At 46.5% G+C, this 11,799-nt stretch overlaps 1 protein-coding gene across 1 annotated transcript; it reads left to right on the top strand.

The window, feature by feature from the left end:
* Nucleotides 1–10,058: 10,058 nt before the first annotated feature.
* HVCN1 (hydrogen voltage gated channel 1) lies at nt 10,059–11,235 on the top strand. Its single transcript, XM_069081408.1, has 2 exons — nt 10,059–10,349; nt 10,831–11,235. The coding sequence occupies exons 1-2, from the start codon at nt 10,272–10,274 to the stop codon at nt 11,233–11,235; spliced, it is 483 nt and encodes a 160-aa protein (XP_068937509.1). The 5' UTR covers nt 10,059–10,271.
* The last annotated feature ends 564 nt before the right edge of the window (nt 11,236–11,799 follow it).

Genomic DNA, 11,799 nt, shown 5'->3' on the forward strand with positions numbered 1-11,799 from the left:
CTGAAGCAAACAGGGTTAAGTGACTTGCTCAGGGTCATACAGTTAGTAAGTATCTGAGGCCAGATTCAGCCCTGGGCATTCTTTCCACTGTACTACCTAGCTTCCTATCAAGGAATGGGGAAAAGATCATTGGATTAAGCAATTAAGAGCTTATGGGTGGTTGTTCAGAGTGATTATGGTGGAGGGGTAGACTTGGAAACCACATAGCAAAGAAATAACAATAGCATTTATATAATACTTTAAGGTTAGTAAAGTGTTTTCTATACATACATTTATCTAATCCTTATCACAGGGCTTATGAGGTAGGTGCTATTATTACAATACATTTTACAGTTGAAGAAACAGAGATAGACAGAGATTAAAGTGACTTGCCCAGAGTCACACACAGCTGGTAAATGCCTGAGGCTGAATTTGAACTCAGGTCTTCCTGACTCCCAGGCCCAACAGACTTTTCATTATACCACTGGTCATGATATGGAGGCAAGAGCTTTAGCAAACTGTTCTTTAGCAGTAAAAGAGAACTAAGATATTTCGGGGCCTGCAGCAGTGAAACCCCTGTTTGTGTGCTGACAACATAGTCACTCATTCCCAGCCTCAAAGTCATCCAAGATCCTTCCCACTGATACAGGCACTGCCCTCAAGGACCTCAGGCTAATGGGGGGAAACTAAGTGCAATGAACGGTGTCCAGATAAAATCTATGCTAGAAAAGTTGGAGCCAATCAAGGGAGGGGAGGCCTAGTATTAAGCAAGGCAGTTGACATGATCATACAGGAACATGGAGCTGAGCGGAGGATGGATTGTGGTGGGGAGAGACTGGAGACAGACAGACCCTTCCCCCCCAGCAGCCATGGCAACAATCCAGGTTGGAGGGGTTGAGGATCTATACCAGTGGGGTGGTCTAGAATCAGCCTCAAAGGAGGAAGGTTGCTTACTGGTGGCAGTAGAGGGAGGGTCCGGAGGGTCCTCCTGCTCCCCTCCCCCATCAGCCCTATGCCTACTGTCACCATTTTTCCATGTCTGAAACTGACTCCAACCTTCATTCCGCATCCCTCCCATTGCCTCTCCATTCAGTCAAACTAGCCCCATTCTTCTTGCCTCCATGACTTTGCATAGGTGTTTTTCCCCATGTTTGGAATGCATGCTTTCCTCACTTCTATTCCATAGAATCTCTCACTTTCTTGAAAGCACAACTCGGTCGTTGCCTCCTACAGAAGTAAGCCTTCTTCACGCCCCTCCCCCATTACTGGTATTCTTACCATCTTGAAATTGTTTTGCATATATCTGCTATTTGCTGATCTGTGTACGTGTTGTAAACTGCCTCCTTTCCTGTCCCCACCCCAGTAGAATATAATCTTCTTGAGGACAGGCACTTGTTTTGGTTTGGGCTTTGTGCCCTCAACATTTCCCACTGTCCCTGGTGTATAGGAGGTGCTTGGTACATATTTGTTGAATCAAATTGGAGTTTTGAAGATGGGAGAGATGACAATGGTCTTTCTCTTTCTTGAAGCTTTTAAAATCAGTGTGCAAATTGGGGTGAGGGATAGGGGAGAGACTGGGAGAAGATTTGTAACTCAAAATCTTATGGAAGTGAATGTTGGAAACTAAAAAATAGAGTGTAAAATTAAATTAAAAACGGGGAAAATTTTTTAAAAATAAAATAAAAATTAGTGCGCAAGTATTTCTCAAGTGATTAATTACTATGAACCAAGCACTGTGTCAGGTATAAGTTATACAAAGACAAACACAAAACAGTTCCTGCCCTCGAGGGGCTTACATTCTATTAGCAAATATGCTTTTCTTAAGGGATGGGACTGGACCTGTGATTTCATCCATCTAGTTCAGTTGCTTTCAGTCATGTCCAATTCTTTGTGACCCCATTTGGGGTTTTCTTGGCAAAGGTCCTGGAGTGGCTTGCCATTTCCTTCTCTAGCTCATTTTATAAATAAGGATCTGATGTAAACAGGGTAAAGTGACTTACCCAGGGTCTCACAGCTAGTGTCTGAGACCACATTTGAACTCAGTTCTTCCTGACTCCAGGCCCAGTGCTCTATCTACTGTGCCACCCAGCTGCTCTTTCATTGATCTAGGGAACTCTCTAATGAGGAAACTCCCTTTACCTATCAATACAGCTTGGTAGCTTCTATGCAGCTGAAGTCTTAGAGTTGCCTAGAGCACTGACCCAAGTCTGCTAGCAGTCAACACCAGGGCAATACCAGGGTCAGGGGACTAGGCCTTATTGGCCCACTGATCATCTCTAATGGCTAATTGGCAAAAATTAGTTTTGTGTTCACCATGTCAGATAAGCCTCGACTACCGTGGGGTGGTAGGGAGGGTAGAGGTGCATCTTAGATGCCTAGGTCAGGGGAGCATGGCACAGTAGGTACTTGGACGTGGAGTTAGGAGGGCCTGAGTTCTAATCCCACATCAGACACTGTCTATGAAACTGCAGTTTTCTCATCTGTAAAATGAGGATGATGTCTGCAGTACCTACTTCTCAGAAGCTCAGAGGAGATCATGTTTGTAAAATCAGTTTAAACACCAGCTTTTATTATTATTAGAAGGAAACAGAATCATCAGACCACAGATTTAGAGCTGGAAAGGGCCTTAGAGACCATTGGGTCTGACTTCCTCATTTTACAGATTACGAAACTGAGGTAGACAGCAGTTAAGTGACTTGCCCAGGGTCACACAGCCAGTAAGTGTCTGAGGCTGGATTTTGAACTCAGATCTTCCTGACTACAGGCCCAGCACTCTATTCACTGTGCCACCTAGTTGCCCAAGCAAATAAGTATAATAGGAAATAGAAGGAGGGAAGAGAATACTCACTAATCAGTGGGGAAAGATCAAGGAAGTTTTCATGGAGGAGGAGACATGAGCTGAGTGTTGAAGGAACATAAGGATTCTGACACTGTGAGAAGAAGAAGTGCGTTCTGGGCATGGGAATGCCCAGTGCAGATGTCCTGAGGCAGGAGATGGAGTATTGAGTTTAGGGCATAGCCAGTAGTCCAGTTTACAATGTAGAGTACATGAAGAGAAGGAAAGTGAAATGAGTCTGGAAAGGCAATTTTGAACCAGACTTTGGAGAGCCTTGAATGCCAGGGTTAGAGGTAGCATAGTTGATAAAATACAAGCTTTGAGTCAGAAAAACATGAGTTCAAATCCTGCCTCAGACACTTAGTATGATTCTAGACAAATCACTTAACCTCTAGTCTTATTTTCCTCATTTGGAAAATGGGGGTAATTATATCACCTACCTTGAAGGGTTGTCAGATGAGATAATATTTGTAAATTGCTTTGTAATGATTAATGAACTTTATAAATGCTGGCCATTATCCCTTTCTCCTAGAGGCAGTAGGGAGCCATTGCAGGTTTGGGGGTTCATTTGGTTTTTGAGCAGAGAGGAGTGATCTGATCGGACCTATACCCTAGAAAGATTATTTTGATAATTGTACACAGGATGGATTGGTGAGGGGGGAGCCTAGAAGCAGAGAGGGCTATTGGGAAAGCATGACATTGGTCCAGGCAAGAGGTGACTCCATTCTCAACTGGGTGGCAGAAGGATGAGTAGAGAGAAGGGAAAGAAAGCACCTGAAGGGGCAGGGGGGGGGTGCAGAATTGACAAGATTTGTCAAAGGATGGGATGGGAGGGAGGAAGGTGAGGGAAGAGTCCCAGGTGACCGATAGATAGGGAGGTTGCTAGGGTCCTCAACAAAGCCAAGTAGGTATGGAGGAGCCAAGATGAGGAGCATCTGAAGGTCTGTTTGGGGTGCTCTGGGCAGGTACCCCGGCTTTAGGAAACCACTGCAACTCTGAAGTTTCCTTAACTCTAGACTGGGCAGCTAGGGGGTGCAGTGGGTAGAGCTCCAGGCTTGGAGTCAGAAAGGCTCATCTTCCCGAGTTCAAATCCAGACTCAAACTCTTATTAGCTGGGTGACCCAAATGGGGTCACAAAGAGTCAGACATGACTGGAAAATGACAAACTATATGTTGACAGCCTGACACAGTGCAAAGAGGGCTAGCTCTTGAGCCAAAGGCTTCGGGTTCATCCTGCCTCTGAGGCCATGAGCACCCCATCTAACTTCCCTAGGACTCAGTTTTCTCATCTGTGAAATGAGGCAATTGGACTCTGATGGTCTCTGAGATTCCTTCCAGCCAAGAGCTAGAATCTTAGAGGAGAAACGCTGTAAACAACACTTAAAAACAAAGTTGTGTTTGCTTTTTTTTTTTAATTTAAGACGAATGTGTTACATGAGTGAACCCAACTACAGTCTCCTTTTTTCTAGATTCTGTGACAGCTGAGAAATGGGTACCGAAGACAAAGAGGTAAGTGGATTTTCATCACTAGAACTCAGATGGGAAAAGACCATAAGGAGAGGGGGGGGGGGGGGGGGAGAGTCAGCCAGGGAGGCCTGGGTTCAAGTTCTACCACTGACAGCCTGGAGGTGTGACCCTGGACAAGTCATTCACCTCAGTGCCCCAAGGCCCCTCTCTAAGACCATAAGTTACAGATGAGCAGTCTGGCCAACAGGAATTTCTGTACCTAGTGTTGGATGAAGACACAGATGCACCCACTTAGTGAGTGTCAGAGCCAGCCTCTCTGCTTTATTTTCCCCCCTTTTTTGGTAAATCTATAAAAGGAGCTAGAAGAAAATTCAGTTCATCTGTCTGGATTAGAAATCAGGGGGACCTGAGTTGAAGTCTCTGCTCAGACATGTTCCATCTGGAAAACTCTGGGTGAGCCACCTTCTAGTGAAAAATCCACCAATGAAAAGAGGACTGGGGGGAGGAGGAAGGTGAGGAGGCCAGGGAAGAACATTCCAGGTGATAGTGAGTCAGGAGAAGGGAAGATATGTTAAGGCCCACAGGCACAAAATAAACCTCTTAACAGGTCTCAAAGTGAACTACAAAGTAAAGTTGGTTTTATTCTGCTGCCTAAATCTATAAACCAGATCAGCCCTAGTCTGTGTGTGTTTGGAGGAATCTGTTCCAAGTGAGTCCCCTCCTTTCTCCAGGCCTCAGTTTCCCCATCTGTAAAATAAGGATACTATGGCTTATTGGCAGGTGGTGTGGTGTAATAGCAAGAACACTGAACTTGGAGTCAGGGACCTGAGCTCAAATCCAGGCTCTGACACTTAGTACCTGGGTAGCCCAGGACAAGTGACATGCATTCCCTGGCCTCAGTTTCACCTGTGCCACCCAGGACAAGTGACATATATTCCATGGCCTCAATGTCATCCAGGACAAGTGATGTGCATTCCCTGGCCTTAGTGTCATCCAGGACAGGTGACGTGCATTCCCTGGCCTTAGTGTTATCCAGGACAGGTGACATGCATTCCCTGGCCCTCAGCTTCTTCACCTATAAAATGAAAGAAAAGATTCTTGCCAGTCCTCTCATCCCCCAAACCTATGAGTGACACATCTAAAATCTTGGTATTGTAAGTAAGTATAAAGCAGGGGCCAGTGGATGGATTTCATAAGATCTATGAATTGGGACGAGGAAAAAAATCTTCACTTTCACCAACCTCGGCCTGAAATGTAGCATTTCCTCCGATTGTGAATATAAGCAATGGCATGATTTGGAGCAGTAAATCTGCCTTACCGGACTGCCAAAGGAGCCCATGACATGGTGTTCAGTTGTGTCTGACCCTTCATGACCCTATTTGGGGTTTTCTTAGCAAAGATACTGCCATTTGTTTCTCCAGATCATCTTACAATGAGGAAACTGAGGCAAACAGGGTTAAGTGACTTGCCCAGGGTCACACATATGGGAAGGTCAGATTTGAACTCAGGTCCTTCTGACTCCAGGGCTGGCACTCTATCCACTGCCTACCTGTCTGTGATAGGTGGCTAATAAATGCTGTTGGATTTAATTGAATTGAAGCCATGTCTTAGATTTAATAGATGGGGAAAATGAGGTATAAAAAAAAACAGAAACAGCTTGCAGAGGGTGACCTCGGGATAGGCCTGGAATGCCAGACTGCAGTCTGGTCTCCAGGCCCAGAGGGTTCCCCCCTCCCAGACTCTTTGTACCAGGCCCCAGGTCACGTGGGTCGGCCTGCTGAATTTGCGGTTGCCCCCCTTCATGGACCTCATACTTCTTTTCTGTCCTCAAAAAGGAAAGTTTGCTATGCTTATTTACATACTTCCCTGATTTAGAAAAAGAAAAAAAAATTCCACATAATCTGAGCCCCAAGAGTCTGGTGAGAGTCCCAGGCAGCTGTGCTCCTATGCACCAGAGAGCTCAGTCTTGCTCTCCCTGGCCCTTACCGCTGGTCCCCAAGGATGGCTTCTCTCCCAACCATGACTCGAGAAGGAAGCATTTGCTTAAAAGACAGAAACCCGAGAGAAAAATCTTCCAGACTGTTCTCTGAAGTAAGGACGGAGCAGGAACTTTGGTGGCCAGACTTGGTGACAATCCAGGCTGTGGACACAGGCTGTATGCACGTGTACTCAGACTGGTAGTTTCCACTGAGCTTGTTCCTTTCCCAGCCTTTAGCCTGATCGGGAAGTTTCTGAAAAATGGAACCAAAACCAAACCTGCTAACCCCAAATGGAAAGGCGCTTCCAGAGGCTCCTTTTAGCCACTTACTTCATGCACCTCATTCCTGGGCCTCTCAAAAAGACTGTGTACCCATTCAGGCTTCCTGCTGGAGTGGAAAGATTCAAAGTCTAAAACTATCTAAATTCTGACTTTTCCTATCTCTTGCCTTCAATTTCCCCATATGTAAAACAAGAGGATTGGTCTAGAGATACTACAAGGTCCCTAATCAAATCTATGGTCCTATAATATCTTTTCTGTCTAGTATAGGGGAATGGCCCCAAGGTCTCCCAATGGAGAGAGGAGGAACGTGTTCAAGCTACCATTTGGATGATCAGTCCCGGTATAATAGAGAGCTGCCTGCATTTCTCTTTTGAGACTGGGTGTCCCCAGACTCATGGCCTCACTCCAAACAGTTATGGGTACATCAACTTTAACTTGCCCTATTCTTCCAGCCTGGGCTGATTCAGCCCTTCTTCAGCAGCCCAATAGCCTTCTTCTCAATCTGGAGACTCACTCTATGGGTGCAAGACTTCATGCAGGCAACCAGTTGGCTCTAGCCCACTGCAGCACAAAACTCCTGAGCTCAGGAGATCCACCAGCCTCAGCCTTGCTAGTGTCAGGGATTAGAGGTGTGTGCTACCACGCCTGGCCAAACTGCCTACCTCTCTAAAAATAACCTTATTTGGACAATTCTTAGAACTATGCGATGACCAAGAGGTGGGTGTTCTGTATATCTTTTCTGCCTCACTGCGTGGGTTTTTTAAAAAAAAATGCCAATGAGAGCATTTCTAAGACATCATTTTTGTTTAAAAATCCTTTCAAAGGGATGGCTAGGTGGTGCAGTGAATAGAGCACTGGCCCTGGAGTCAGGAGGACCTGAGTTCAAATCTGGTCTCAGACACTTAACACAAAAACTAGCAGTTACCTTGGGCAAGTCACTTAACCCCAATTGCCCTCTAAAGAGCAAAAAAAAATCCTTTCAAAGAAAAAAAAGCAAAAAATCCTTTCAAAATGCCTCTCAATATTGATTTCTTGATTAAAAAAAAATATTACTCTTTGCAAAAGCAAGAATTTTAGGGGCCCTGATCCTAATATATCACACTGTGTGAAGAAAAATAGATTTTTTTAAATTTGGGTTTAAAAGGTAGAAAGCCAACAGGAAGCTGTCACAGATGAGAACACTGAGGCCCAGTGAAGGGGAAATGACCTAGGATCTAGAGCTGAGATGAACTGGGAGAGACATTAGAGGTTTTGAGTCAAAGAAGAATTCCTTCTACACTATCCCCCACAAGTGGTCGCCCAGCTCAGGCCTTCAGTGAGAGGGAGCCCACTCTCCTCTTGAGGTGACCTATGATACTTTCTTGTTGGTGCTGTTAAGTTGTTTTTAGTCATGTCCAACTCTTCATGACCCATTTGGGATTTTCTTGGCAGAGATACTGGAGAGCTTTGCCATTTCCTTCTCCAGCTCATTTTACAGATGAGGAACTGAGGCAAATAGGGTGAAGTGACTTGCCCAGGGTCACACAGCTAGTCTGAGGCTGGATTCTTTGGGCCAACTCCAATACCTGGAGAATTTTCTCCTTAGACTCGGCTTCAATTTGTCTCTCTGAGACTTCCATTGGTTGTTCCTGGTCCAGACCTCTGAACTAGAGCAGAATAAGTAAGCTGTCTTCCACACAACAAGCTTCCAAATGTCTGGAGAGTTTCCAGCTCCTCTTTTCCCCTCCCCTGACTTCCGTTCCCAAAGCACTGTCTTCTCCAGGCCCCTCACCATCTTGGCCTTGCTCCACCAGAGGTGGTCCAGCTTGTTACTGGCCTCCCAATAACACAGGAGAACCAAAATGGGACACCAGCCTCTGGATGTGATCTGACCAAGGCCAGTGGGCAGAAGAAGGCCTGCTTCCCTTGTTCTGGACACTCTGTCTCCTCTTATTGGATTACTAAATGAAGGTATAGGGGCAGTAACGGAAGGGAAAGGGACTGGACTGAAGAAATCTGCTGCCTGAGGCACATCCCCTAGCCCCTTTCCCCTGCTTCACCTTCTTCACTCCCCAATCAATGGGGTCAGCTGAAATCTTAAGCTTAGTGGTTTGCCCAGTGTTTGCTTATGGATCCTTCTCATAAATGCAAGCCAGACCAATAAATAACATTCTGAAAGACAAAACTCTTCAGGGAATGTTAACCCAATTACTTCCCCTTCACAGACAGCACACTTGAGAACAGGGGCCTTAGGCCACTTGGGCTACTTGGGCCACAACACTCCCCAGACAGCCTGAACCAGAAGAAAATGTAGCTCCTCTACAATTTTTTTGCTTTTTTTTTTGAAGGGGAGAGAGCAGGGCAGTTGGGGCTAAGTGACTTGCCCAAAGCCACACAGCTTGTAAATGTTGTGTCTGAGGCTGGATTTGAACTCAGGTCCTCCTGACTCCAGGGCTAGTGCTCTATTCACTGCACCACCTAGCCGCCCCTCCATTGAGGATCTCACACATGAGGTAGAATATAGTTCCATCTTCCACTCCTCTTCAGGAATGATCTGGGCAGGCTGCTCACTCCCAGTATCCAAAGAGATGTTTTAGCCTTGTTGATTCTGCTTACACATGCCTCATACCTATCCTCTGTTCCCAGCTTACATGACTATCATCCCATTACATATCACCTTGGCAACTGCAATAGCCTCTTAACTGCTCAGGCAGCTAGGTGGCTCAAAGGATAGGGCACCAAGCCTGGAGTCAGGAAGACCTGAGTTCAGATCCAGCCTCAGACATTTCCTAGCTGTGTGACCCTGGGCAAGTCACTTCACCCTGTTGGCCTCAGTTTCCTCATCTGTAAAGGAGCTAGAGAAGGGAAAGGCAAACATTCCAGTATTTCTGCCAAGAAAACCCCAAACAGGGTCACGGACATGACTCAACTGAACAATAATTTCTCCTCTCTCCTATTAACCCTCCACACAGCTGTGAAAATCTTCCTCAATCCTAAATCTGACCATGTCACTCAAGAATCTTCAAAGATCTCTATTGCTTCTAGAATAAAATACAAACTCCCTTCCCCACCCCACTCCCTAGGAGAATGTAAGCTTCTTGAGGCCAGGGATTATTTTTTTCTCCTTTTAACTCCCAGAGCCTAGCCCAGGGTCTCATCCAGGTTAGGCACATCACCAATGTTTGTTGGATTGGATTAGAAGAGTCTGAACAAGATGGAGGAGAAGTCCCTTTTGTGCTGGAGCTATGATCCAAAGACTTGGGAGGGGAGAGGAGGCAGGTTTGTTGTAGCTCAAGAATCCAACTGATCAACATCTAGATTCACACAAAGTCTAAACCAAGTGGGGTGAGGAGGAGGAAACATTGTTTGTTCTACAAAGGGATGCTTCGCTTTATTGCCATAGGGATGCTTTTATAAAACCAGCATCCTTGACTCTTTTACAAGAGGCCCCGCTTGGCCAAACTGGTCAAAATTCTGTTTATTCCCCACCTTTCAGGAACCTGACTCTTGTCTAAAAGGAAGTCAACAGGAGCCTGTTTCCTTAGAATTCTGTGTGTTTTTTATTGTCATCTTCTACCCCGCCCTCCATCCACTTCCACCTCCACCCCCAAGGTACAGACTCCCTTCTTCAGAATGCAGTCACCTGTGAACCGTGACTCACAGCTTTTCCTGTAGACAGCCAGCACATGGGGCTTGGGGGCCATTTAACAGCATGGCCCCCAGCCCCCTCCTCCCTGCCCTCTGCATATTATGATTGGACTGCAGAATCAGGGCCTTTGCTTAGAACCAGGCAAACCACAAGGGCAAGCTGTGGCTTCCTGTTGCCAGGTCTCTATAAAGCGCCTTGGTCTCAAAATAAGAGACCAAGAGAAGCTCCTTAAACCCTTGAGCTCTGGGTCCCATACAGTCCCTCTCCTACCTCCTCTCTACTGTTTCACTGTGCCCATCTAGGCCCAGCCCAGCCCTTAGACACGTGTCTCTGTCTCTCTGTCACTTTCTCTGTCTCCCTCTCTCTGTCTCTATCTGTCTCTCCTTCTCTCTGTCTCTCTCTTCCTTTCTGTCTCTGTCTCTCTCTTTCTGTCTCTGTCTCTCCCTCTTTCTTTCTTTCTCTCTCCCTCTCTGTCTGTCTCTTTCTGCCTCTCTGTCACTTTCTGTCTCTTTCTGTCTGTCTGTGTGTCTCTGTCTGTCTCTCCCTCTCTCCATCTCTCTCTGTGTGTCTCTGTCAGTCTCTCCCTCCCTCTCTCGCTCCCTAACTTGGTGTGGACAGCCCAGGCTGAAACTCTTCTTCTCTCTCCCCACCCCTTCCCAGGGAGGCTCCCCCAGAGCCATGTCAAGGTTCCTGAGACACTTCACTGTGGTCGGTGATGACCACTACAAATGGAATACCAGATATAAGAGATGGGACAATGAAGATGACGAAGATGAACAGCCACAGATACCAACAGCACCAGCGCCAGCGCCAGCGCCAACACCAGCAGCTGTCACCCCTGGCACAGAGAGCAGCCCCCCTGAGGCTCCAGGGGAGGTCGTGACCCCTCCAAAGGTCCCCCAAGACTTCAGGACTGTGATGAGGAAGCTCTTCAGATCCCACAGGTTTCAGGTAGGTGCCACTGAGAGCTGGACCAGGGACGAGGCAGGATTTGAGAGTCTGGGGTTATTGGCTACTGGGCAGCCAAGCATCTGGTCCAAGCCTCAGTGGCTAGAGTGGAGATAACCACGCCTGCCCTCCCCTTATCTTACAAGGCTGTTGAAATGGGAAAATCAGATGAGAGCTGTGGATTTTTAAAAAGTTCAGAGCATTCAAAGGTCTTCTTAGCCAAGTATTTTTGTTATTATCATCACAATCAAAATAATTAACTATTTAAAAAGAGAAAATAAGTGTGCTGCCTCTTCTGCCCACTTCCCATTTTCCTCTTTAGAATTTGAATGTGGGAAGAGTAAGGGACCATAAAACAGATTATCAAACCTGGGAGGGGCCTCAGAACAGGGGATGTCAGAGGTGGGAGGGGCCTCAGAACAGGGAATGTCAGGGCTGGGAGAGACCTTAGAACGTAAACTGTTAAGCGTCTGAATGAGCATCAGGACACCAAACATCTGAGGTGGGGGACCCCTGGAATCATCTGGCTGAGCCCTCCTCTTTTGGCAATTGAGGAAAGCAGAAACACTGAAAAGGCTTTGGTGACTGAGGGCCTTAGATATGGGCTGGGAATTTGGACCTGTTCAGCCTGCTGTGTGACTTTGTTCAATCTCTTGCCCTCTCTGAGCCTTCTGTTTCCTT

Source organism: Petaurus breviceps, unplaced genomic scaffold (genome assembly GCF_028583685.1).
Source record: "Petaurus breviceps papuanus isolate PSGF00001 unplaced genomic scaffold, PetGlider_PUasm1.0 99, whole genome shotgun sequence".
Lineage (NCBI taxonomy): Eukaryota > Metazoa > Chordata > Mammalia > Diprotodontia > Petauridae > Petaurus > Petaurus breviceps.